The 27,759-nt window shown below is 44.3% G+C and overlaps 1 protein-coding gene across 2 annotated transcripts in view; it reads right to left on the bottom strand.

The window, feature by feature from the left end:
- Positions 1-27,759, bottom strand: part of KLHL8 (kelch like family member 8) — a 113,926-nt gene that overhangs the window by 13,599 nt on the left and 72,568 nt on the right. For both annotated transcript variants that reach the window (XM_030190567.1, XM_030190566.1), the window contains exons 6-8: positions 13,892-14,003; positions 10,645-10,813; positions 465-624 (exon numbers count right to left, since the gene is read on the bottom strand). In XM_030190567.1, the coding sequence (XP_030046427.1) occupies positions 465-624; positions 10,645-10,813; positions 13,892-14,003 (441 nt within the window). The remainder of the gene's footprint in view (positions 1-464; positions 625-10,644; positions 10,814-13,891; positions 14,004-27,759) is intronic.

Here is a 27,759-nt window from a genome sequence, read left to right on the forward strand (position 1 = left end):
AATTGATTTAACCAAACGATCATCTAAATGGAAAAGGGTACAGATAAACAGATTAGTTCAAAAAGACTGTGCTATGGGCATTTTCATTTGTAAAAGGACATTTGCTAGATCAAACTTCATTGACACTTAAAAAAACAAAAAAGGTTCTATGAATATTTAGCCAGAACATACTAACAGAAAAAAAAGCTGTACCTGAAAAACATGCACAAATTGGTATTTGTATTCCAACAAACATCTCGTCTTCCTTTTTTTTTTTTCTGAGATCTGCACCTTCAGAAGGCTAAATTTGTTTGCCATTATCTCCTTATACTGATATCTTTTTTCTTCTTTTTAAGACATATTACCCTTTATAGGTGGTAATTTATAAAAGATTTTCCAAATGTAAAACCTTTTTTATACTTGGAAAAGCCTTTCTGGACTCCATCCCTGGTTTGCTTTAAAACAAACACATTTTTCTTACTCACCAACAACATATAAGCAGCCATGGAGTTCACTGACCCCATTACCAGCTCTTCGCTGACCCATCTCTTTGATTTCTGTCCATTTGTCCAGATGTGGATCATATCTCTCTACACTTGACAGGGAAGCCACACCATCATTCCCACCCACTGCATACACGTGGTTCTAAACAAAGAAAAAGAAATGGCTAAAAGACCGTGCCCTGGGTGTCCTTCAATACTGTGGTTCACACATTACAATTTCCCTTTGAATTATAAATGTTATTTAACACATTTATACCCCACATTTTCCCACTAGGTGCAGGCTCAATGTGGCTTACACAATAACATGGGTAGGCTACAGTTTAGTATAATATCATTAAACAATGTCATAGTAAAAAATTAATCGTAAATGTATCGTCTAAAACAACAAAGATAATAAAAAATAATGGAAAAACATTAGGGTCCATAAATTTTGCTGAACAGATAAGAAATAAACTAAGTAACGTCTGGATGGTACGCCTTCTTGAACAAGGTGGTCTTCAATAATTTCCTGAAGTTTAGATGATTCTGAGTTGATTTTAAGATAAATGAGGCAGCAAGGGTTGGAACATGTAAATCAAACTGCATGCAGTAGAGTTTCAAGGATATCCAGCAAGTAGCCACAGGGACAGTTCCCCCTGGACAATTCCCCCCAAGATAACTGCCTCCTAGGATAATTCCCCTCAGACCAATTCCAACCGAAGGGTGAGTTTCCCTCCTGGGTATTTCCCACCCTCCCAGGTTTTGCCGTTTTTCTTACTGGCATTCAGTGTGATGTCTTTATTTTCAAGTGGAAGTCTTGTATTGTTTTTTTTTTTATTCCAGAAGAAGTTGCATAAGAAGGGGCTTTGCATGGCATGGTGTGGTGTGGTGTTGCTGGTTAGAGGTGAAGGTTTTAAGTCACTGACAGTCTCCAAGGCTTGTGGAAAAAGTTAGTGCCTGGGAGCGGAATTGGGTTGGAGTGGGTGTGAATTGTTTTATTTATTTTTTAATTTGAAGCCCAATGTAGGGTTACACTGATCATTGTAATTTTTTTTTTTTTAATTTTTAGTGTGTTGTATTATATTGGGGTATTTTTTTCCTTTCAAGTCCATTACAACTGTGCTGGTAATGTTTTGTATAAGTTTTTTGTTTATATTATAGCTTCTGCTCTTTACTAATTTGGATTTAGGTTGCTAAAGGTAATTTCTAGGTGTGTGGTGGTGGGGAATTGCCCCTCCCCAATGAGCAGCATATCTGGAGGGGAAAACGGAAGTAGATAAGCGTGTTGGCTGATTGTTTAGGGTGTGAACTGTCCTCCCTAGATCAGTGGGAATTGGTAAGGTAGCAATTGACCTAGGTGGCAGTTTTCCAGATGGGAATTGGTTAGTGGGAACTGTTCAGGTGGGATCTGACCTAGAATTATTTCAATAACTCATTCACTACTTGTTCATATTTTCCCGAACAACATTTTAGTAAAACAAGGTAAAACAAGCACAATCCATTTATGGGAGACCTGTGTGTACCCTGTGACAAAACCTATGTAATAGGCTAGTTTATGAGTGTGTTCATTTGGACATATTTTGTGCTTTAACTTTAGAAGTCTATAAAGAAAATTTGTTTGAAAGGTTAAAAAAATGTTTTATAAAAGGGTTAAGTTCTAGGTATTAGTGATTTCTAATAGCAATTAGTAAGTAGATAGAATATGGCTATTTTTCAGGATTATGCTAGGTACTTCCTACTAGGACTGGCCACTGTTGGGTATAGGATACTGAGCTTGATGACCTTTTGATCTGACCTGGTATGGCAAACCTTATGTTCTTATATATGTATAATAAACTCAGTGTTGTATAGTAACTAAGTAAATTTAACTAGTTACTGTACTTAAGTAAAAGTTTTGTTAGTTTTACTTGCAAAGAAGTACAGGATAACATTTGTTACTTTTATCAAAGTAATCATTTCACCAATTTTTACTACTTTCACCTAGTTACATCTAATGCTTGTAGTTAAAAGTAAAAACGGAAGCAAGACATAAATGATAATTCCTTGGTGAATCAAATGAAACAGCAACACCTGAAACAGGATTTTGCTATTGCAAACATCATCATGAAAGCAGTAGATCTCCTCCTCTTAAAATTTTGCTGTTCAAACCAAGGAAAATTTTACATTGGGCGACTGATCACTGGATTGATAAGAGTAGAGAGGAAGTTTGCTTGTCTAGCCTTAAGACGGGGTTCCCACACATTTGACATTCTTGCATCAGTTCTTGAAAATATTCAAACAGATTTTGCCATCAGACGAAAAATTGTTAGAACAATCGATTTCAACTTTGTGAAAGCCTTCTTAGTAAATGGACAGCATGATGATGATAATAAAGATGAAGACGCTGATGACTCCCAGATCTACCTCTCTACCCCCGAAATCTCAACCAATGTATCAGCCTGCCTATCTGATATCACTGCCTGGATGTCTCAACGTCATCTGAAATTTAACATGGCCAAAAACGAGCTTCTCATCTTTCCCCCTAAACCCACCTCTCCTCTCCCCCCTTTCTCTATTTCTGTGGATGGCACTCTCATTCTCCCTATCTCATCAGCTCGTAAGCTTGGGGTTATCTTTGACTCCTCTCTCTCCTTCTCTGCTCACATTCAGCAGATTGCCAAAACCTGTTGTTTCTCTATAACATCAGTAAAATCCGTCCCTTCCTCTCTGAGCACTCTACCAGAACCCTTATCCACACTCTTATCACCTCTCACCTAGATTATTGCAACCTGCTTCTCACAGGCCTCCCACTTAGCCATCTCTCTCCTCTTCAATCAGTCCAAAACTCTGCTGCGCGACTCATTTTCCGCCAGAATCGCTATGCTCATATTAGCCCTCTCCTCAAGTCACTTCACTGGCTTCCTATCCGTTTCCGCATACAGTTCAAACTCCTCTTATTGACCTATAAGTGCATTCACTCTGCAGCTCCTCAGTACCTCTCCACTCTCATCTCTCCCTACATTCCTCCCGGGGAACTCCGTTCACTGGGTAAATCTCTCTTATCTGCACCCTTCTCCTCCACTGCTAACGTCAGACTCCATTCCTTTTATCTTGCTGCACCATATGCCTGGAATAGACTTCCTGAGCTGGTACGTCAAGCTCCATCTCTGGCTGTCTTCAAATCTAAGCTAAAAGCCCACCTTTCTGATGCTGCTTTTAACTCCTAACCCTTATTCACTTGTTCAGAACCCTTATTTTATCATCCTCACTTTAATATTCCCTTATCTCTTGTTTGTCCTAGAAATGATAAGTAGTAGTAGTAATTTTTATTAGCTGAGGTTCATGTGTGAATATATATATATTCTGGCTTGGATAATATTTGGGTGACTCTAAAGAATTTCCAGGTTCTGTTGGTTATGATAAAGATGCAGCACTTTAGTCAAACTTGTGGAGTGGAAAAGCTAGATTCTATGAGAGAGGAACCTGCAGCGATTGTTTTCAGGTACAAGCACTGGTCAGCTGATAGTGTTAGTAGGGAAATATTACAATGAAATGAAATTTATATCTTACAAAATAATTTGAGGAATATATTGCTCTTGTTTGTAAACTGTCAAGTACTTTTGGATCAAGAGGTCAATAAATATTTTAAATAAATTGTAATTTTTCAGAACATTCATTAACATCAATGTGCTTTTTTATTCTGGATTGTGCATTGGGCTCCATACTAGTCTACACTGCAGACATTATCACTGGATTCCTTTTCTCTATTTTAGTAAGAATCTGTATCATGCTTGTCCCTAAATCAGTTTTATAACTAAAGCTACTTTCTCTTGTTACTTGTGCATGATGAGAGTAAGCATAAAAAGCTGGTTATCATGATTTTATTTTAACATGTTCTCATAAAGTTCCTGTATAAGAGCATATGTAACTACATCAGCATGGACTTGGGAACCTAAACATGCCAGATTTGTTGAGGTCCTTGTTAAAATGGCTCTCCCAGTTGCCTGCCTATGCTTGCAATTCCTGTGACTGGAGGATTAGCAGAGGGTTGCAGACTACAAGTTCTGACATCTCCAGTAGGAGTCATTCCGTGTCAAGTGGACCAATTTTAAAGGTCGTCCCCACCTCACCATCTCAGATTTTGATGAAATTTGGTACATAGTTTCTTTATGATAAAAAACTAAGCTGTGAAAAATTTTAGTTCAAAAGACTAAAAATTGGAGGTTCTAGGGGACCTCAAATAAAGGGTTGCAAAATGTCGCCTGAGCAAAAATGACATTTTGGGCCAACTTCCAGAAGCTGTAAAACTGGAAGTTTTAGTACTACAAGGGGATATTTGGAGAACCTGCACTACTTTTAGGGCTTAATGAACTGGCAAAACCCCATGTTCCTAGTCCTCTTACTTTTTGAATGGTTTAGGCTCAAACTTTGCCAAAAAAAAACGGCAAAACTCAATTTACAGCGATGTTGAGGCTGCTGTAGTTTCTAAACTAGTTGGCCTTTCAGGTTGATTTTTGGTAGGTGTACTAAATGTACGGCTGTAATGAGGCCTTCCAATTTGCAGCACCTTCCTTCAAGTGGTTGAAAAATTATAAGCGTTCAAAGTTGGTATAAAAAGCATTTTTGCCCATATTGGGCTATCTTTGATGCCCTTGATCTCCAGTGGGACAGCTTCAATATTCTTTCTTTTAGCACCATTAGAAAGAGCAGATTTCCTTCTATCAGAATATGTAGTTTTCAATTTGGAGTCTCTCCATATAAGGATTGCAAAAAAAGTGTTTTTTGGCCAGTATTGTTGAATGATAGATGAAACGGATATAGGGCCCATCGATGTTTCTAATTGCTGTATAAGTCACTCAGTTGCATTAAGCATGCGTTGGTCCATGGTGGCTACGCCACTACCAATTCAATAGGAAGTGGCAACCTCATCGTCAAGAGTTCACGCCCGATAGCCAGGCAAGTCCAGCCACTTGGCACAGGTTCCCAAGCCTGAAGGTGGGCATCTTACTTGAGGTTCCCAAGCCTCATTTGGTTGTCTTTGCCTAGTTTCTCAAGCCTAATGGGGGTGTCTTAATGGTTCCCAAGTAAAACCTCAGTGCTGAAGTGACAAGAATTTTTCACTGATAAGTTTCACTGCTGTTTCTGGAAATGTATACTGTCGTCCAAGTGCTGTAGTTGCTGGTACTGGAAGAACTGCTAGAATATGCTGTTCAGAAATCCAACAAGAATCTCTTCTGCTAGGCCAATGAAATGATCGTGCAGGCCCGCATGGATGCATAAAGTTGACCAAGGCATCATGTTCTTCAAATGATGTGTCACAGACATTGCCAATCCACCATTTGTTGTCATAAACACAGGCAACATACTGCCCAGGCTGAAGTTGAGACACATTTATGCCAGGTACACTCACTGGGTCATCTGACTGACAAAGTTTGACAACAAATGAGGAGGAATCATTTGACACTCTACTGACTGAAATTTGGTTCAAGTCAATGGGAATAAATTGGTGATTTTCACGAGTTCCAGCAACTGTGGAAGCTTTACTGAATCTTTCCTCTTGTGCAGATCTTGAAGATTCAATTTCATCCTTGGAAACAAAAATGAACTTGATTTTATTTATTTTTTGATCACAAAATTCAAACAAGCCTTGTGCTGTGAGAATTTGGCTATTTTTAGGTCGTTGCAAACTAGCCTGAGCAGCTAGTCGCTTTGTTGTACCACCTATGACATCACATGGTGCCTTGCCATGGCTTGTGCCAAAGCAATTCCACTGTGCACTTATTCCAAATTCTGTTTGATGATAGCACAAGTTGGCAAAGTTTTTGAAGTTCTTGTATTGTGCAGCTGAGCCATCACTAAAGTATGTTACATATTTTATTTCTCCAATTTTGCTTTTCAAGAACGCGATTAATTTTTCCAAGAATGCATGTACAGCAACTGCATCATGCCGCAAGCTGTCACTTATTATGCAAACACTTATGCACTGAATTTCACTTGAAGCATCACGGAAGTACACAACAAATGGATGCAGTGTAGCTTGACTGTTTTCCCAGTGGAAACCTTGAACAGCATCTTGGACAATAAAGGAGTAGTTTTCAGCAAAGTTCAAGAGAACAACAATTTCACAAGGATTTAGGTTTTCTTTAACAGTTTTTAAGTATTGTGTCTGATGTTTGGAAATGTAATGGTGAATTGACAGGTTTGAAACTTTCAATGCAAGCTCAGATACAAAATCATCAACATACATCTGTTTGGTCTCCAGTGTGGTGCGATCTGTATGAACCCACTGCTTAAACTCGATTGTTTCACCTGGGTCAGCATCACTGAACACTTCTGTCAGGTAATTTTCAAGCACATCTTTACCTGGACATATTTCACACCTGTGAAGCATGCATTCTTTTGCATTCCAAATTGCACACAGTTTTAGCCATCAGTGCTTTGTAATCTTCGTTCAGCAGATGGCTTCCACAAGCATAAGCTTCACATTTTGATGAATGACACAAACACACACTGAATGCATACCAGATGAGCCAACAGTGACACACCATTTTGGCCTTAGCTCACAAAATTTGGAAAAACCCACTTCTGGCCCATTTCGAGTACGATATGCAACATACATTTCTTTTAGATTGCTAAGCAGCAAGCGCTTTTGCATTTGAATTTTTTCAGTGCCAGTTCTGACAGAGACAAAATCTTTTTTCCCTGGGCACAGTCTACTGAATTCATCATCTTCAAAAAAGCCAAGAATTTTTTTTTCTGTTTCTTCTGGTAAAACTTTACCTTTCTTCTTGTCTGGTTTTGCCAGAATTCCACAAACTGATTTCAGATTTCTTGCTTTTTTAACCATTCTAGTTGAAACCATGAATTCTGAGGCAGTTCTTTCAATAGACCAGCTTTTTGGTGCTAAAGTTAGTATTTGCAGTTTTTCTGCATGATTTGCTGAAACTTGGACTTTGTTTTTCAACTCGTTTAGCAGGTCATCATAATCAGAACATTTGTCACATTTCTGACTGGTAGAAGGTTGAGTTTCAAACTCATTTAGGTCTAAGTCACCAGCAACTGCAAGATGATGACTCAAAGTATTTTGCACTCGCCTGATTTTGCGCTTGGTGTAGCCTCGTACATCACGTTTGCTGACTTTTTTGAACTTTAATGGAGAAATACCAAGAGATGTCAAACTTGTGTTCAACTTGCCAGAAATGTCACTGTGTTCATCATCTGCTGTTGATGATGATGATAAAGAATCAGCAGCTCTGTTACTGACGTCTTTTCGACAAGATGGACATAGTTTCTGACCCGGCACAAATATTTTGCTTGTTAAGGCCTTTAGCTGGGCTGCTAGTGTGTCATCCAGCACTCTTAAACCCCTTTTTGCATTATGACCACCTTTGGAAAATGGGTTACAGCAGGTTCTTTGCAAAAATTCAAACTTTTTCAATAGTAAGGATTCATGATGAAGGCAAATAGTTGATCCAGCATCGAAAAGTTGACCAGAATGCTCTTGTAACAACTTCTGTTGATCAGGCAGAAGCTCTTCAATTAATTTCAAACCTTTATTTTTATTGTATGTCAGTAAATGACACTCTGATGTACTTGAACAGCCAACTGAGCAAAGTGGAAATTCATCTGATCTTTCTGGATCCATTGATGACCATTAGCATCAGTTCAACAAACGCATTTATTCTTGCAATCAGGTTTTCAATGGGTAAAATTTTACTTCAGTCTAAAGTGATTAATATCTTCATTTGTGGCATTTAATTCAATATAAATGAGCCTGTCGGTGCAGGTGCGAGTTTCTTCAACAAGAAGTATGTATACAATGGTTTCCACCCTGTTTTTTAGTTTACTTGAACACTGTATTATAACATAATGTTTAAAGAAAACTTCTTTAGCCAGTTAGACTTGGCCAATTATGATTGGTGAACCCTGTTGCAAGGCAGAATTGTTTGTTTCATTGCCCAATTGTATGCTTCTGGTACCTCCTGGCTCCTGAGTGTCTGTTGCTAGGCTTACTTTGATGCCTACAGTTCACTAAGAGGTCAAACTGTAGCAAGGGTGAAGAAACACCAGCAACAGACACTCAGACGCCTTGCAACAGGGTCCACCAATCATAATTGGCCAAGTTGGTCATCCTAACTGACTGCAGTTTTCTTTAAACCTGTTATGAAACCTGGCCTCATCCTTCCACATCCTAAAAAACATTCCTGTTTTTTAGTTTTCTTGAATACAGTTTTATAACATAATGTGTTCTTAATTTAAAAAAAACTGGTGCTTTTTGAAAGAAGAATCACTTTTACTACACTTGTATCAAGGGTGTAGTGAAGAAATCACAGGCTGCTGCCCGCAAACATTTGAGGGCATTTTTGCAATCCTTATATGAAGAGACTCCAAAATGAAAACTACATATTCTGATAGAAGGAAATCTGCTCTTTCTAATGGTGCTAAAAGAAAGAATATTGAAGCTGTCCCACTGGAGATCAAGGGCATCAAAGATAGCCCAATATGGGCAAAAATGCTTTTTATACCAGCTTTGAACGCTTATAATTTTTCAACCACTTGAAGGAAAATGCTGCAAATTGGAAGGCCTCATTACAGCCGTACATTTAGTACACCTACCAAAAATCAACCTGAAAGGCCAACTAGTTTAGAAACTACAGCAGCCTCAACATCGCTGTAAATTGGTTTTTGCAGTTTTTGTGGCAAAGTTTGAGCCTAAACCATTCAAAAAGTAAGAGGACTAGGAACATGGGGTTTTGCCAGTTCAGTAAGCCCTAAAAGTAGTGCAGGTTCTCCAAATATCCCCCTTGTACTACTAAAACTTCCAGTTTTACAGCTTCTGGAAGTTGGCCCAAAATGTCATTTTTGCTCAGGCGACATTTTGTAACCCTTTACTTGAGGTCCCCTAGAACCTCCAAGTTTTAGTCTTTTGAACTAAAATTTTGCACAGCTTAGTTTTTTATCATAAAGAAACTATGTACGAAATTTCATCAAAATCTGAGATGGTGAGGTGGGGACCCCTGGTCCACTTGACACGGAATGACTCGTAGGCCTCATTGGGTCACATTCATACAGTGAAACTTTAGGTGATATATTTTGGCTGAAAAAGTGTTTGGGGTGGGGGTGCAACCTTTTTACACAGAGGGCCACATAAACATCACCATTATCCCCCTAGAGGGCCGCACATAAAACTTCCGTTTCCAAGATAAAATCTCCCCCCACCGATTTCCTTTATTTCTCTTCTTCCCCATCTTCCTTCCTCACCCCATGGTCTCCAGAATCTGTCTCCTTTCTCCCCTCCCAATAGTTTCGTACATCTCTCTCCTTCCTACCCCCTTCCATCCACTCGCTCCATGTACTGCAGTAGTTCCTTTCTTGTTCCTGGCCCCAAAATTCCATATCCCCAGGCCCAGGTCCCCTTTCTATCTCCTGAGCCCATCACCACCCTTGACTCTTTCCCTCATTCATTGCAAGCAGATCTTCCCTTTCTCTTCTAGTCCAACGAGAAGAAAAGCATATGCTTAGCTCAATACTGGCGATGAACTTCGGTGCGGAGGAGCCTTGGCATCACATGCGCCAAGGCCCTGCTTGTCCTTCCCTCCTCTAACGCGTCTTGGCATCAGAGGGAGCGGGGCAAGCAGGACCTTAGCGCATGTGGCACCAAGGCTCCTCTGCACTAAAGTTCATCAATGGTACTGAGCTGGACAGGTACTTTTCTTCGGTCCCAAGGGATGGAAAGAAAGAAGAGATAGCTGCTTGCGGGCCCCATAAAATTTATTGTCAGGCTGCATGTGACCCATAGGCTGTAGGCTGCCCTCTCCTGGTTTACAGTTTCAGTAGCCATTTCGGTTTTGGCCTAAACTGAAAAAAAGCCGTTTCGGTCGGTCTCTACCGCTAGACACCTTCAGACTGATCAGGAACACAACCCTTATCTGTGTCTACATATTTGGCACTATGATATTTACAAGTGTATATTCCCAGCCAACTTACCGCTATCTTGAAAACCACTGTGTTGCTTCAGCTGCAGAATTTTCAGTCTCATTGAAAAGATCCATTTTCTTACACAGTCTTCCATGTTTATTAGACTCCAGTTATTTTCCACTAGATTTCTATATACTATACACTGGCTTAACATGCCTTACAGAAAAGTACAGAACAATATTCTGTGAAACAAAATAAATTACAGATAACATCATCATTCACTTACCATAAGAGCTACTGAGCCAACTCCTCCCCTAGGTGTATTCATTGGAGCTACAACACTCCATCGATCAGATTCAATGTCATATCTCTCTACGTCATTGAAGCATGTATTGTCATCCAACCCTCCTATGGCATAGATAGGGCCTCCTAGGGATGCCAATGCAATCCCCCTCCTACAAAATTACAAGAGAGAATACTCTGAGAACATTCATATTGTTTTTTACATTACACTGAAAACAATGGTTCCAAACTAAGCAGCCTAGTAGGCATCTTCCTGCTTCATCAGAGCATGCAAGGAAATAGCTGTAAGCATTCCTTGAGTAGCAATATGAGAAGTAAATATCCAGGGTGGGCCTACCCTTATTATCTGAAGAGGGAGAAGCAAGCACACACAGATCTCCAGAAGACTGTACATTGTGGTAGACTGTGGGAATTGTCTGGTTGCCCTAAGAGTTGCTTTATACTAGGGGCTAAACTGTGCATGGGGTTACTGAAAGTCTATGATAGACGTGACAAGGAATTCCAAGAAGATTAGGCAGAGGAGAGGGGCTACTTTCCTGTAGGTGCTTCAGAGTGTATAGAGAAAAGGCACAGTAAATATGTTGAGACTTCCTTCACTACATCTCTGTAATAACCCATGAGTTGACCACCCAATCCTTTAAAACAAAAATCAAGTTCATCCAGTGGGTAGATATTTGGATTGGATCCTGTTACTTTATAGACAACCGCTGGTGTGCCTAAAAATGAATGGGGCTTACACCATGCCCTTTGAATTGCATTGGGGGGGGGGGGGGGACCCGACAGGGCTGTACACTTTCCCCATTATTATTTGCACTTTATACAGAGCCTCCGGCTTATCAAATACGAATTGACCTGGGGGTCAGGATGTAGGGGATCTGAATACCAAGATAATGCTATTCACAGATGATGTTGACGCTAGGGACCCCAGACAAATCGTTGGACCAAGTATTCTATATTTTGCAGGAGTATGGGACAGTTTTGGGCTTTAAAGCTAATAAGTCAAAATCTGAGATCTTGAACTTGACAGTGGCAGAATCTCAGGCCTTCAAACTGCAAAGTCAATTTTCCTTTAAGTGGGTGACCCGCTCTATTAAATACTTGGGGGTATACCTTACAGCAGACAAGTCTACTCTATATAAAGCAAATTACCCCTCAAAACTCCAGTCCTTGATAGATGAGCTTAACTGCTGAGACAGGTTGAATATTTCTTGGTTTGGATGGGTCCAAGCAGTTAAGATGACCCTGCTGCCTAAATGGCTTTACCTAGTTATGGCATTGCCTATCCTGTTGCCTAAGGTGTTTTTTTACTAGATTAAATCATAGGGTGTTTACTTATATCTGGAAAAAAGGGCCTCCCAGAGTGAAACAATCAATATTGTGTGAGTCCCCTTTACAAGAAGATATGGAAGTTCCTCACTTTAAACACTATCATACAGCTGATGGTATCAGATGCGTAAACGTGCTTTCCCAGATAGTATTACTTACAAACAGCTATTCAGTATGCCCCGGGTTATGCCATTTCATAAAGTGTGGAATATATATATGTAAAGATTGGCATGGAACCGTCTACCCTTCCCACTGAGGACCAAGTGCTACAGAGACTGGACTATATGTACCAGATGTCCCAGATGACTGCCATTCGCCAAGGTCAGGTTGTGCCATTTCATAAAGTGAGAATACAACTGGCCTGCTTGTGCTCGGAGAAAAATAGCTATAAAGGTAAGAAAAGCTCATGTTATCAAGGATGTTACAAAGGAGAAATAAAAAACAGGGCATTACCTGAAAAGAAGCTTCATATCAAAAGGAAAGTTTTTTTTTTTATTTTTTTTTATTTTTTTTTTTTTGGGGGGGGGGGTGTTTTTTTGCTGTGCAGTGTTTTTTTTTTACTGCCCTTTTGTGGGGGGGGGGGGGGGGGGGGGGGTGAGAATCAAACTGCCAAATACTAGGCTGGAGGGAGAATGATAGGAATGAGCAGGAGATTTAAAAAAAACTGGTAGATTTTTAATAGAGAGCAACACCAATGTTAAGACAGTGAAAGGGAGAAGAAAAAGGCTCATAATGGTGGATAAATAATAGGCAAGAGATTTAAGGTTGAATATGATGCCTTCCTTCCTGGGCTCAGAAATTTCCCACACTATTACAACATGTTACATGATGCCTGTATAATAACCACATTATTGATTTAGACATGGAGTTTCCCCATACAAAACTAGACAGAATATAAAGCAAACCAAAAAAGCAGAAGTGGCCAATAATGGAGATGTAACCACAGGTCCAAAGAAAAGTCCTTTATTAACTGACCCAACACGGCCGTACTGCGGCACAATTGTTGTCTCACTGTAAAGCTGATATCTGTGCCACACTTGTGAAATCCAAAAATCATTTAGTGCACAGTAAGTATCACAATCACAAGGATGCTGGAGAGCCTGAGTCAGCACAAACTCACAAAGAGAATGTTTAACTGAAGTACACACCCATAACAATCTGGAAGCACTACCTCTGACCGAGCATTGCAGTCAAGAAGGCAGCAGTCTACAGAGTTGCCTCTAGACTAGGGGTTCTCAGCCTAGTTCTTGGGACACACCAGGCCAGTTTGGTTTCATGATATCCACAATGAATATGCATAAAAAATTTGCATGCACTGCCTCCACTGTATACAAATTTAATCTCATGATTAGTCATTGTGAATATCATGAAAACCTGACTGGCTAGGTGTGTCCCAAGAACCCCTTCTCTAGACAAAATACGAAATCAGCTGGTGACCTCCAGCATTAATCAATTTCAATGTAGCTTTCAAAATGCTCAGCAACAGTGTGCTTTGACCTATACAAATTAACTGAACTGTCCCATTTCCGTACAGGGACAGAAAATAAAAGCAATTCTAAGTGTCTGGGAGCAAGGACCTAAGAAATGTTATGAGCCAGGAGTTACAATTATTTATGGCAGAAATTTGAATGAATAGTTAAAAGATTAGAGAAGAGACACCATCAATGTAATCTTATAAGGCCACTTTTTCCTATAGGACACTAGACTGACAAGTAACTTTTTGAGCTTCTATATAGAAAAAAAAATGAAGATAAAGTTAAAGATAAAGGAAGGAGTCTCATTTACTACAGGATATAAAGACTCCTAATAGCATTTCTGAAAAACAAAATTCTTAGATTTTATATACTAAATTCCCAGATCTTATGTAATTACCAAATCTCTTGGTGGAGGAAAAAAAAACATACCTCTTTTTATTCATTGAAGCTTTCATCATCCATTTATTATAAAGAGGATCAAATAACTCCATGCTGCCCAAGTGTTCATTCCCATCATGACCACCCACAGCATACACTTTTCCTAAAAAGATATAAAAACACTTTCACTGCTCATTCATAGAAGAATGAAATATGCAAAGTAAACATTCTTATGGATATGTCAAATAGTTTCAGTAAACCTTTCAAAGGCATCAATGCTGTTTGGTTAAAAATTTCCCATAGTTTTCATTATCTCTCAGAAGATGCCATTGTCCTAGAATAAACCTCTTAGGGGAGCCTCTGGTAGCAATATGCCCATCTTTCTGCAGTAAGTCCAATAATTATTCACATGAGGGAAAAAATTAAAAGATAAATAACAGAGGTCTTCTATCTTCATTACTTCTTATTAGGATAAATTACTGAAGCCAGGTTAGTGTGACATATACCCTGCATAGGATCTTATGCTGTGGTTCACATATGCTTGCTGAAGTAGAATCAGAACAGACCATGGACTTTTCCTCCAGGAACTTATCCAAACTTATTTTAAACCCAGATAGGCTAACCGCTGTTACTACATCCTCTGGCAGCGAGTTACAGAGCTTAACTATTCTTTGAGTGAAAAAAATATTTCCTGTTTTATTAAGTGTCCCCTGGTCTTTGTACTTTTCGAAAGAGTGAAAAATCAATTCACTTCTACCTGTTCTACATCACTCAGAATTTTATAGACCTCAATCATATTCCCTCTCAGCCACCTCGTTTCCAAGCTGAAGAGCCCTAACCTCTTTTGCCTTTCCTCATATGGGAAGAGTTCCATCCCCTAGTCTATGCAGGCACCTACTTTCCTTCATAGAATACTAGCATAACTGGTATTAATGCGCCCAACATTTAGACGTGAGCACATATGCCAGGCCAGCCATAGTGATGGTGTATGTGCAGCTAAGTGAGGCAGGTACCTGGGTAACTTACAGTACTCTAAGTTACACATTAACTGGGAGCCTCGCCTATGCCCTATCCATGTGGCAAAAGCTAGATGTAGGGAACAAAGGTCAATGCCAGACAAACTTCTACTGGCTGTGTCCCGCAAATGGCAGATGAAGATCAACTCTACATATTGTATTTATCATATGCAACGAGCGAGGGTGCTGTGCATCTCCAAGCAGAGGGGAAGACAACTTAATTTTGAAATTAGCAAGTTGAATACTTTTGGTTTAATATATATTGTTCTAAGGCTGCACCATATCTTTTAGGTTTAAAGCAATTTTTATTGAGAGTAAAGAACAACTTTACAAACAAGAGATGGCTACTTACAGAACTACAATGAATCAACAAGTAAACCAACATGTTGTGAACTATAACCTTGGTCCCAAAGTTTTATGAATACTTTAAACCCAAATCTATTGCCCAACCCGCCCCCATCCTTACTCTAAAACTATGTCTTTTATATATTCTGACCTTTGTACTTCAACAATAAAGCGAATGCTACATACCTGTAGAAGGTATTCTCCGAGGACAGCAGGCTGATTGTTCTCACTGATGGGTGACGTCCACGGCAGCCCCTCCAATCGGAAACTTCACTAGCAAAGTCCTTTGCTAGCCCTCGCGCGCCCGCGCGCACCGCGCATGCGCGGCCGTCTTCCCGCCCGAAACCGGCTCGAGCCGGCCAGTCCAGTATGTAGCAAGACAATACACTTCAAGGGAAGACACAACTCCAAAGGGGAGGCGGGCGGGTTTGTGAGAACAATCAGCCTGCTGTCCTCGGAGAATACCTTCTACAGGTATGTAGCATTCGCTTTCTCCGAGGACAAGCAGGCTGCTTGTTCTCACTGATGGGGTATCCCTAGCCCCCAGGCTCACTCAAAACAACAACATTGGTCAATTGGGCCTCGCAACGGCGAGGACATAACTGAGATTGACCTAAAAAATTTACCAACTAACTGAGAGTGTAGCCTGGAACAGAACAAACAGGGCCCTCGGGGGGTGGAGTTGGATCCTAAAGCCCAAACAGGTTCTGAAGAACTGACTGCCCGAACCGACTGTCACGTCGGGTATCCTGCTGCAGGCAGTAATGAGATGTGAATGTGTGGACAGATGACCACGTCGCAGCTTTGCAAATTTCCTCCATGGTGGCTGACTTCAAGTGGGCTACCGACGCTGCCATGGCTCTAACATTATGAGCCGTGACATGACCCTCAAGAGCCAGCCCAGCCTGGGCGTAAGTGAAGGAAATGCAATCTGCTAGCCAATTGGATATGGTGCGTTTCCCTACAGCCACTCCCCTCTTGTTGGGATCAAAAGAAACAAACAATTGGGCGGACTGTCTGTGGGGCTGTGTCCGCTCCAGATAGAAGGCCAATGCTCTCTTGCAGTCCAATGTGTGCAGCTGACGTTCAGCAGGGCAGGAATGAGGACGGGGAAAGAATGTTGGCAAGACAATTGACTGGTTCAGATGGAACTCCGACACAACCTTTGGCAGAAACTTAGGGTGAGTGCGGAGGACTACTCTGTTGTGATGAAATTTGGTGTAAGGGGCCTGGGCTACCAGGGCCTGAAGCTCACTGACTCTACGAGCCGAGGTAACTGCCACCAAGAAAATGACCTTCCAGGTCAAGTACTTCGGATGGCAGGAATTCAGTGGCTCGAAAGGAGGTTTCATCAGCTGGGTGAGAACGACATTGAGATCCCATGACACTGTAGGAGGCTTGACAGGGGGCTTTGACAAAAGCAAACCTCTCATGAAGCGAACAACTAAAGGCTGTCCTGAGATCGGCTTACCTTCCACTTGGTAATGGTATGCACTGATTGCACTAAGGTGAACCCTTACGGAGTTGGTCTTCAGACCAGACTCAGACAAGTGGAGAAGGTATTCAAGCAGGGTCTGTGTAGGACAAGAGCGAGGATCTAGGGCCTTGCTGTCACACCAGACGGCAAACCTCCTCCAATGAAAGAAGTAACTTCTCTTAGTGGAGTCTTTCCTGGAAGCAAGCAAGATGCGGGAGACACCCTCTGGCAGACCCAAAGAGGCAAAGTCTACGCCCTCAACATCCAGGCCGTGAGAGCCAGGGACTGGAGGTTGGGATGCAGAAGAGCCCCTTCGTCCTGCGTGATGAGGGTCGGAAAACACTCCAATCTCCACGGTTCTTCGGAGGATAACTCCAGAAGAAGAGGGAACCAGATCTGACGCGGCCAAAAGGGAGCAATCAGAATCATGGTGCCTCGGTCTTGCTTGAGTTTCAACAAAGTCTTCCCCACCAGAGGGATGGGAGGATAAGCATACAGCAGACCTTCCCCCCAATCCAGGAGGAAGGCATCCGACGACAGTCTGCCGTGGGCCTGAAGCCTGGAACAGAACTGAGGGACCTTGTGGTTCACTTGAGATGCGAAGAGATCCACCAGGGGGGTGCCCCACGCCTGGAAGATCTGTCGCACCACACGGGAATTGAGCGACCACTCGTGAGGTTGCATAATCCTGCTCAACCTGTCGGCCAGACTGTTGTTTACGCCTGCCAGATATGTGGCTTGGAGCACCATGCCTTGACGGCGAGCCCAGAGCCACATGCTGACGGCTTCCTGACACAGGGGGCGAGATCCGGTGCCCCCCTGCTTGTTGACATAGTACATGGCAACCTGATTGTCTGTCTGAATTTGGATAATTTGGTGGGACAGCCGATCTCTGAAAGCCTTCAGAGCGTTCCAGATCGCTCGCAACTCCAGAAGATTGATCTGTAGATCGCTTTCTTGGAGGGACCACCTTCCTTGGGTGTGAAGCCCATCGACATGAGCTCCCCATCCCAGGAGAGACGCATCCGTGGTCAGCACTTTTTGAGGCTGAGGAATTTGGAAGGGACGTCCCAGAGTCAAATTGGAGCAAATCGTCCACCAATACAGGGATTCGAGAAAACTCGTGGACAGGTGGATCACGTCCTCTAGACCCCCGGCGGCCTGATACCACTGGGAGGCTAGGGTCCATTGAGCAGATCTCATGTGAAGGCGGGCCATGGGAGTCACATGAACTGTGGAAGCCATGTGGCCCAGCAATCTCAACATCTGCCGAGCTGTGATCTGCTGGGACGCTCGCACCCGCGAGACGAGGGACAACAAGTTGTTGGCCCTCGCCTCTGGGAGATAGGCGCGAGCCGTCCGAGAATCCAGCAGGGCTCCGATGAATTCGAGTTTCTGCACTGGGAGAAGATGGGACTTTGGGTAATTTATCACAAACCCCAGTAGCTCCAGGAGGCGAATAGTCATCTGCATGGACTGCAGGGCTCCTGCCTCGGATGTGTTCTTCACCAGCCAATCGTCGAGATATGGGAACACGTGCACCCCCAGCCTGCGAAGCGCCGCTGCTACCACAGCTAGGCACTTTGTGAACACCCTGGGCGCAGAGGCGAGCCCAAAGGGTAGCACACAGTACTGGAAGTGGCGTGCGCCCAGCTGAAATCGCAGATACTGTCTGTGAGCTGGCAGTATCGGGATGTGTGTGTAGGCATCCTTCAAGTCCAGAGAGCATAGCCAATCGTTTTGCTGAATCATGGGGAGAAGGGTGCCCAGGGAAAGCATCCTGAACTTTTCTTTTACGAGATATTTGTTCAGGGCCCTTAGGTCTAGGATGGGACGCATCCCCCCTGTTTTCTTTTCCACAAGGAAGTACCTGGAATAGAACCCCAGCCCTTCTTGCCCGGATGGCACGGGCTCGACCGCATTGGCGCTGAGAAGGGCGGAGAGTTCCTCTGCAAGTACCTGCTTGTGCTGGAAGCTGTAGGACTGAGCTCCCGGTGGACAATTTGGAGGTTGTGAGGCCAAATTGAGGGTGTATCCTTGCCGGACTATTTGGGAGAACCCACTGATCGGAGGTTATGAGAGGCCACCTTTGGTGAAAAGCTTTCAACCTCCCTCCGACAGGCAGGTCGCCCGGCACTGACACTTGGATGTCGGCTATGCTCTGCTGGAGCCAGTCAAAAGCTCGCCCCTTGCTTTTGCTGGGGAGCCGCGGGGCCTTGCTGATTCGCACGCTGCTGACGAGAGCGAGCGCGCTGGGGCTTAGCCTGGGCCGCAGGCTGTCGGGAAGGAGGATTGTACCTACGCTTGCCAGAAGTATAGGGAACAGTCTTCCTTCCCCCGAAAAATCGTCTACCTGTAGAGGTAGAAGCTGAAGGCTGCCGGCGGGCGAACTTGTCGAATGCGGTGTCCCGCTGGTGGAGAGACTCTACCACCTGCTCGACTTTTTCGCCAAAAATGTTATCCGCACGGCAAGGCGAGTCCGCAATCCGCTGCTGGATTCTATTCTCCAGGTCGGCGGCACGCAGCCATGAGAGCCTGCGCATCACCACACCTTGAGCAGCGGCCCTGGACGCAACATCAAAAGTGTCATAAACTCCTCTGGCCAGGAATTTTCTGCACGCCTTCAGCTGCCTGACCACCTCCTGAAAAGGCTTGGCTTGCTCAGGGGGAAGAGCATCAACCAAGCCCGCCAACTGCCGCACATTATTCCGCATGTGTATGCTCGTGTAGAGCTGGTAAGACTGGATCTTGGACACGAGCATAGAGGAATGGTAGGCCTTCCTCCCAAAGGAGTCTAAGGTTCTAGCGTCCTTGCCCGGGGGCGCCGAAGCATGTTCCCTAGAACTCTTAGCCTTCTTTAGGGCCAAATCCACAACTCCAGAGTCATGAGGCAACTGAGTGCGCATCAGCTCTGGGTCCCCATGGATCCGGTACTGGGACTCGATCTTCTTGGGAATGTGGGGATTAGTTAATGGCTTGGTCCAGTTCGCAAGCAATGTCTTCTTCAGGACATGGTGCAAGGGAACAGTGGACGCTTCCTTAGGTGGAGAAGGATAGTCCAGGAGCTCAAACATTTCAGCCCTGGGCTCGTCCTCCACAACCACCGGGAAGGGGATGGCCGTAGACATCTCCCGGACAAAGGAGGCAAAAGACAGACTCTCGGGAGGAGAAAGCTGTCTCTCAGGAGAGGGAGTGGGATCAGACGGAAGACCCTCAGACTCCTCGTCAGAGAAATATCTGGGATCTTCCTCTTCCTCCCACGAGGCCTCACCCTCGGTGTCAGACACAAGTTCACGGACCTGTGTCTGCAACCTCGCCCTGCTCGACTCCGTGGAACCCCGTCCACGATGGGGGCGTCGAGAGGTAGACTCCCTCGCCCGCATCGGCGAAGCTCCCTCCGCCGACGTAGTGGGGGAGCCTTCCTGGGAGGTGGCCGCGGTCGGTACCGCACGCGGTACCGACGTCGGGGACCTCAACCTGGGCGATGGGCCAGCCGGCGCCACGCTCGACGGTACCGGTGGCGCAAGCACCGCCGGTACCGGAGGGGTAGGGCGCAACAGCTCTCCCAGAATCTCTGGGAGAACGGCCCGGAGGCTCTCGTTTAGAGCGGCTGCAGAGAAAGGCTGAGAGGTCGATGCAGGCGTCGACGTCAGTACCTGTTCCGGGCGTGGAGGCTGTTCCGGGCTGTCCAGAGCGGAGCGCATCGACACCTCCTGAACAGAGGGTGAGCGGTCCTCTCGGTGCCGATGCCTGCTGGGTGCCGAATCCCTCGGCGACCCAGAGCTCTCGGTGCCGACACGGGGAGGAGACCGGTGTCGATGCTTCTTCGATTTCTTCCGAAGCATGTCACCGGAGCTCCCCGGCACCGACGAGGAGGACGTCGAATCCATCCGTCGCTTCCTCGGGGCCGAGACTGAAGAAGGTCGATCTCGGGGGGGCTGTACCGCAGGAGCCCTCAGGGTAGGCGGAGACCCACCCGAGGGCTCACCGCCACCAGCAGGGGAATGGACAGCCCTCACCTGCACTCCACCCGATGCACCACCGTCCGACGACATCAGCAGACGAGGTCCTGGTACCACCGACGTCGATGCAGCTATCCGATGTCTCGGCGCCGATGCAGAGGCCCGATGCCTCGATGCACTCGATGCAGGGGCGGCCGAGGAAGATGGTCTGGACGCTGACGACGTCGATGCACTCGAAGATCCCGGTGCCGATGCCGACGAAGAGCCCGAGAACAACACGTTCCACTGGGCTAGTCTCGCTACCTGAGTCCGCCTTTGAAGCAGGGAACACAGACTGCAGTTCTGAGGGCGGTGCTCGGCCCCCAGACACTGAAGACACGACGAGTGTCGATCAGTGAGCGAGATAACCCGGGCGCACTGGGTGCACTTCTTGAAGCCGCTGGAAGGCTTCGATGTCATGGGCGGAAAAATCACGCCGGCGAAATCAAAAGCCGAAATGGCGAAATTTGAAGCACCAAATTTAGAGGGAGAAAAAATCTCGACCGAGGCCGAAAAGAGGCCTACCCCGACGACGAAAGAAAACTTACCGGGGCAAAAAAGCTGGAAGTACGGGGAGGATTTACACGAAACCCGGCGGGGGGTTTCCGGAGCACTTCCCGACTAGGACAAAGCTTTCCCGAAGGAAAAAAACACGTTCAAAACAAATTGGACGCGCGAGGTCGACTTTCCGGGGCTCGACACGGCGAAAACACGACCGTACCGAGTGCGGACAAAAGAAGACTGGCCGGCTCGAGCCGGTTTCGGGCGGGAAGACGGCCGCGCATGCGCGGTGCGCGCGGGCGCGCGAGGGCTAGCAAAGGACTTTGCTAGTGAAGTTTCCGATTGGAGGGGCTGCCGTGGACGTCACCCATCAGTGAGAACAAGCAGCCTGCTTGTCCTCGGAGAAAATATTTTATCACTTCATACAACCATGTCTCTCCCTCTTAAGGAACGCATTGCGTTCAAGATCTCCCCGATTGTACACAAAATCATTCACGCAGACGCCCCAATCTACATGTTAAACCTCGTGGATCTACTTCCCAGAAATGCCACAAGATCATCCCGCAAATTTCTCAATCTGCACTTCCCCAGCTGTAAAGAACTAAAATACAAGCTGATGCCTGCTTCTACCTTCTCTTACATGAGCACACAGTTATGGAATGCATTACCTACAGACCTTAAAACAATCGACGAAATGAACAACTTTCGCAAATCTCTGAAGACATATTTCTTCAAAAAGGCATACAAACAGAACCCACAACCATACTAATCCACCTCACCAACCACCCAGTTATGAAAACCCACCTTATCCGCCTAACACTCTCCTTCTTTCTCCCCTTCACTTAATCTTTGCACATCACTAATTGTATCTGATATCCTGTATAACAATGTCATAACAAAACTATGTAAGCCACATTGAGCCTGCAAATAGGTGGGAAAATGTGGGATACAAATGCAATAAATAATAATAATTTTATAAAACTCACTTTGGAATCCATTAGGTCTTAGGGCCTTTAGTAAAGGGCATTGTTGAATTACCCATCCTATTTCGTCCAAAGTGATAGGGCATTCAGAAAACTCTCAAGTTGAGGCGTGATCTGAGATAATTCTACACTATTTAGGTAGGCCACACTAACTGATTCAGGTAATCTCTAGTGTACAATTGGTTGAAAAAGGATCATAAGACTTCTGCAATCTCCATATCCTTGTGCACAAGCCTACCCTGTGCATTTCGGATCCCTGTAATTTTCCCTTCTCTCTTTATGTAACCAAGCCAGAAGTCTACTATTTTGTTGGCATAACGGTACAACTGATACTTATATTGGATAAATTTGGTAGTTCTATCATTTATCAGAGAACTCAACTTATGTTGGGTAAATAAAAGCCATTCTTTGCTTTGCAGTGTAGATGCCCCACCAAAGGTTTTCCTGTATTCACTACTTTGTTTCTCAAGTTGTATAATCTTTGTCTCTATATTTTCTCTTGTGAAATTATATCCTATTCTTGTCACCTCTTAGTACTGCCTTGGCGGTGTCCCAAAACAGTGTAGGGGTGGTTTCAAGCACCCCATTAAAATCCCTATATGTGTTTTCCATTATTTTAATGTTTATTTAAACTTTAATATACTGCTTAACTTGAGTAGCTTTGGTTTACAATTTTATACAATAAAAAACACAACATTAAAAATAGATCAATCTGAAAAACAACATAATGTTGATAGGAAAGACCTATATGCATTCAGAGATCAATCAAAATAATCATTAAAATGCCTAGGCTTTATCCTTAGCAGAGATATCAGTATACCTGTTCACCATTACCACAGTCTATATAAAAGCCTCCTTAACCAACAGTGTAAGATATACTCCCGAAACCTCATATCCAAGTACAAGGCTAAGGGGAATCCCAACCAATACAATGTCTGACACAGGACGAAAAAAAGAACATTTTGTGCCTTGAATGTTTTGATAACTGTGTAGCCACTGTGTTTTTGTTTTTTAAAATCTGCTATGGAGGAGGATCACGTGATGTGCTGAAGAGAGCGGAGGTGGAATTGCTCTCCTCTCGGGCGGAACCCTCCCTGTCGCCATAAAAACGTCCGTTTCAACCTCAAAATTATAAACTTAAAGCGTACAGATAGTAGGAGTGCATGGACAGCTTTGTTACGCGCCTAGACACGAGGATGCCGCCGAAAAATGTAAAGAAAGAGGCTGAGAGGCCCCGCGCCGCGGAAAGCAAGATGGCGGCGAGCCCGCCGAAAGAGACGCCAGAGCCGATGTTCACAAATCAGCAACTGATACAAATAACAGAGGCGGTAAAATTGGCGCTGGATCCCCAGTTAAAACAGTTGGCCACTCAGTTAACGTCAGTAGAAAATCTACTCGCCGATACGACCAGGCGCACAGGCGAACTAGAACAAAGAGTGTCCGCCATAGAAGACGAAGGAGCCGGAACAACAACACAGCTTCAGGCATTGAGATCCCTGGTGCAAAAGCAATCTCAACAAATAGACGACCTTGAAAATCGCTCGCGACGAGCCAACTTGCGAATAGTAGGCATACCTGAGAATGTATCAGAGCGCCTACTACCTTCAGTGCTAGAAAAGTGGCTGCAAAATGAGTTTGCGTTGTCAGACGGAATGGGTGCCATTTGCCTCGAGCGAGCACACCGAGTGGGGCGGAAAATGGACAATAATCAGAAACCCAGGATGGTGATGGTAAAAGTACACAACTTCGTGCATAAGGTGGAAATTTTAAGAGGTGCCCGACTGAAACGAGAAACCTTGGCCTTCGAGGGCTCTCCGGTGAGGATCTACCAAGATTACTCCTACGCACTGCAAGAACGGAGGAGGGCCTACAGCCAGATTTGTACAACATTGGTGGAAGCGAACAAAAAATTCATGCTAATATACCCCGCTACGCTACGAGTCAATCACCAGGGCAAATGGCAAGTGTTCATGACCCCCAAAGAAGCTCAAGAATGGGCGGCAGAGACACTTCAGTCACAGCAAAGCAGAGATAAATAAATAAAGGACTAAAGAGAACAGACTCTGGATTTAAGCAGCAGGCAAAGCAGAGGCCCAGAGCCATCCAAGGAGGTATTGAAAAGGGGCCCACAGATAAAGTAAATGGCGGGGGAGGGGGAAGCCCCACATCATTGATCTCACTATTTCTCTCATATGTTAGGTGGGGGAAACAGAAGGGTTTGTACGGGGATGGGTAAGGAGTTAAGGGAGGGCGGGAGGGAAAGGGTGGGGCAGAAGGGTAGGAAGGGGGGAAGCAAGCAAGCATTGACCATGACACAACACATCTCTAAGAAGTCCCATAACACAACAAGAGAGACCTGGGTAAATAGAACAACTCACAGAGTCTCGGGTGAGGCTGGGCACCTGAGGCAGACATATAAATACTATTTGCCATATAGAGTCCCACAGACAAAAGCACATTAAAACCATCAGATTTGCCTCCTGGAATGTGGGAGGCATAACGACCCCAATAAAAGGGCAAAAATCTTATCAAATCTAAAGAGACAGAAAGTAGATATCGGATGTCTCCAAGAGACAAGACTTACGCCAGAGGAGCATAACAAACTAAAAAGGCAGTGGGTGGGGGAGGTACACTCAGCATCCTCTGGGGATCGGAAAGGCGGAGTGGCAGTGCTGATAAGAAAAGGGATAGGTACAAAATCTGAATTAGTGAAAGCAGATCCAAAAGGGCGATATATTTTGGTACGGATATGGGTACAACAGAGAAACTTCCTAATTCTGGGAATATATGGACCAAATATTTATGAAGCACAATTTTATCCTAATCTTGTTCAGATGTGCCTCCCATACAGACCTGGGCAGCTCCTGGTAATGGGAGATCTCAACCTAGTGGCAGATCCAAATGCAGACTGTTCAAACCCGAGAGTTGCTTCGAGAGGAGGACCAAGAGCGCATGTACTTAATTCCTTTAAGCGTTCACTCAATTTGGTAGACACTTGGCGTAGTTTACACCCTGGGGAGAGAGACTTTACTCACCTTTCCAGAGCACATGGCACACTTTCCAGAATAGATTACATATTAATAGCCCAGACCGCGTTTCCGTGGGTGCGGGCCGCTGAGATAGGCCCAGAGGAGATATCGGATCACTCCATAATATGGATAGACGTGGAGGTACCAGGGTTCTATCAGCAGGGTAGGAGTTGGAGATTCCCAAACTATTTGTCCCAGAATAGTGAATTCCAAGAGCATATCAAAAAGAAATGGGAGGACTATGTTCAGAATAATAGGGAACACATGGATCAGCCTGGTCTGTTCTGGAGTGCAGCTAAAGCCGTACTCAGAGGAGAGATAATAGCCTTTGTACACGCTCACAATAAAAAACAAACAATAGCAATAATGAGACTGGAACAATCCTTAAAAAAAGCAAAAGCCAGATATATCAAACAGCAGACTCAAGAACATAAAGACCAGCTTCGAGCAATGCAAGTGACGCTAAATGCCTTACTTCATGACCGAAGCAAGAGATACCTAGCATACCAGAAATTTAAATTTCGCAGGTTTGGAAACAGACCAGGGACGATGTTAGCAAACTTAGTGTCGGCGTGGGGACCACGCAAACCGATAATAGCCCTCCAAGATGAGACGGGTCTCCTGCAGAATAAGAGCGAAAGGATAGCCGAGATATTGACAAAATTTTTTTCTAGACTGTATAGTTCGCCTGAAGACCCAGAGGAAGGAGAAATACAAAAAATTTTGGAACAGGCAGAGCTCCCGAAATTAACAGACAGTGAGCGAGCAGTCCTAGAAGAACCACTAGAGGCTAGGGAGATACAGGAGGTGGTGAAGTCACTACCACTTGGATCTGCGCCGGGCCCGGATGGGTATACTGGGGAATTTTATAAAATTTTACCACTCTCATTTTACCCTGTCATTAGTGACTACTATGAACAAGTAGTTGGGGAGGGGCAGTTCCCACATCATGCAAACACAGCCTTGATCTCCCTGATCTTAAAACCTGGGAGGCCAGAGGGCCAGGCTGACTCATATAGGCCCATCTCATTACTCAATGTTGACCTAAAAATACTGGCCAGGATACTAGCAAATCGCCTGGCCGGGATTTTGCCCAGGTTGGTGGGGGAGGAGCAGGTGGGATTTGTTAAAACCAGACAGGCAGCCAAAAACGTGCGCAGACTACTATTAGCCATGGCGACTGGTCAGCTGACAAAAACCCCAACATCCGTAATTTCACTTGACGCTGAAAAAGCATTTGATCAGGTGGGGTGGACATATTTGTTCCAAGTACTGAGGCATATGGGATTTGGGGGCTGGTATTACAGAGCTATAGAATCCTTGTATGCAAATCCGACTGCTTCGGTGATAGTAAATGGAGTTAAAGCAGAATCATTTGGAATATCCAGAGGCACTAGACAGGGATGTCCCCTATCCCCTACATTGTTTATCCTATCATTAGAACCCCTACTGAGACTTATAAAGAGAGCAGAGGGAATCCCCGGGGTGAAAGTTGGGGGGGATACTATAAAGGCCCTAGCGTTTGCAGACGACCTGATGATAATATCAACCTGCCCGATGAGCTCATTGGACCAACTGCTGAGCCTAACAAAGGAATTTGGGCAAGTCTCTGGTTTCAAGCTAAATAAAAAAAAGTCTCAAATAATGGATGTATATCCGAGAGGAACTCAGCAGGAGAAGGAAAGCTGCCCCATAGCCAGAGTGGAAGAGAAAATTAAATATCTTGGAACCAACATACCACAAGACCTATCTAAATTATACCAAGAAAATGTCGAGCCCTTGCTTGAGACCACTCGCATAAAACTCCAGTTGTGGAGAAATATCCGCTGTCCCTTATGGGACGAATTGCTATTTATAACATGATGATAGTGCCAAAGTGGCTCTATAAATTTCAAACCCTTCCACTTTTTCTTAAGAAAGAAGATGAAAAACGCTTGCACCGGTATATACAGCGCTTTCTGTGGAAGGGAAGGAAAGCACGCCTCCCAGTACGGACGTTGCAAATACCAAGAGAATATGGAGGATTGGGATTGCTCAGCATCAGGTATCTTACAATAGCAAGTGGCATGCGACATATTTCTGATTGGTACAGATCAACCTCAGACTTTTCAGCAACAAATCTGGAAACAACATTAACTCAGGGAATACATTTCAGTAGCCTGTTGCATGTGGGAGGCGGTCAAGCTCCTAAAGTCCTACAACAATCGCATATAATGCCCACGGCAAGGGCGGTCTGGAAGTGGGTTTGCCGTCACCATCAATTCTCTGGACGAATTACGCCTTTTCAAGCAATTTGCAATAACCCACAATTCCTACCAGGAACTCTACACCGTAGATTTAACCAATGGCAGCAGAGAGGACTGGTATACTTACATCAGGTCTTGACATCAGAGGGGAGAATCAGGCCTTTCGTGGAGCTTCAGGCCCAGTTTAAATTTGATGAAAGAGATAGATTCTACTATTGGCAATTGAGACATTATATAAACAGCTTGCCCTGGGAATGCCTCACGGAAGATGTGCAGGAGGAGATATCCTCAGCCTTTTCATTTAAGGCACAGGGCAGAGTG

The sequence above is a fragment of the Microcaecilia unicolor genome, chromosome 2 (genome assembly GCF_901765095.1).
Source record: "Microcaecilia unicolor chromosome 2, aMicUni1.1, whole genome shotgun sequence".
Taxonomy (NCBI): Eukaryota; Metazoa; Chordata; class Amphibia; order Gymnophiona; family Siphonopidae; genus Microcaecilia; species Microcaecilia unicolor.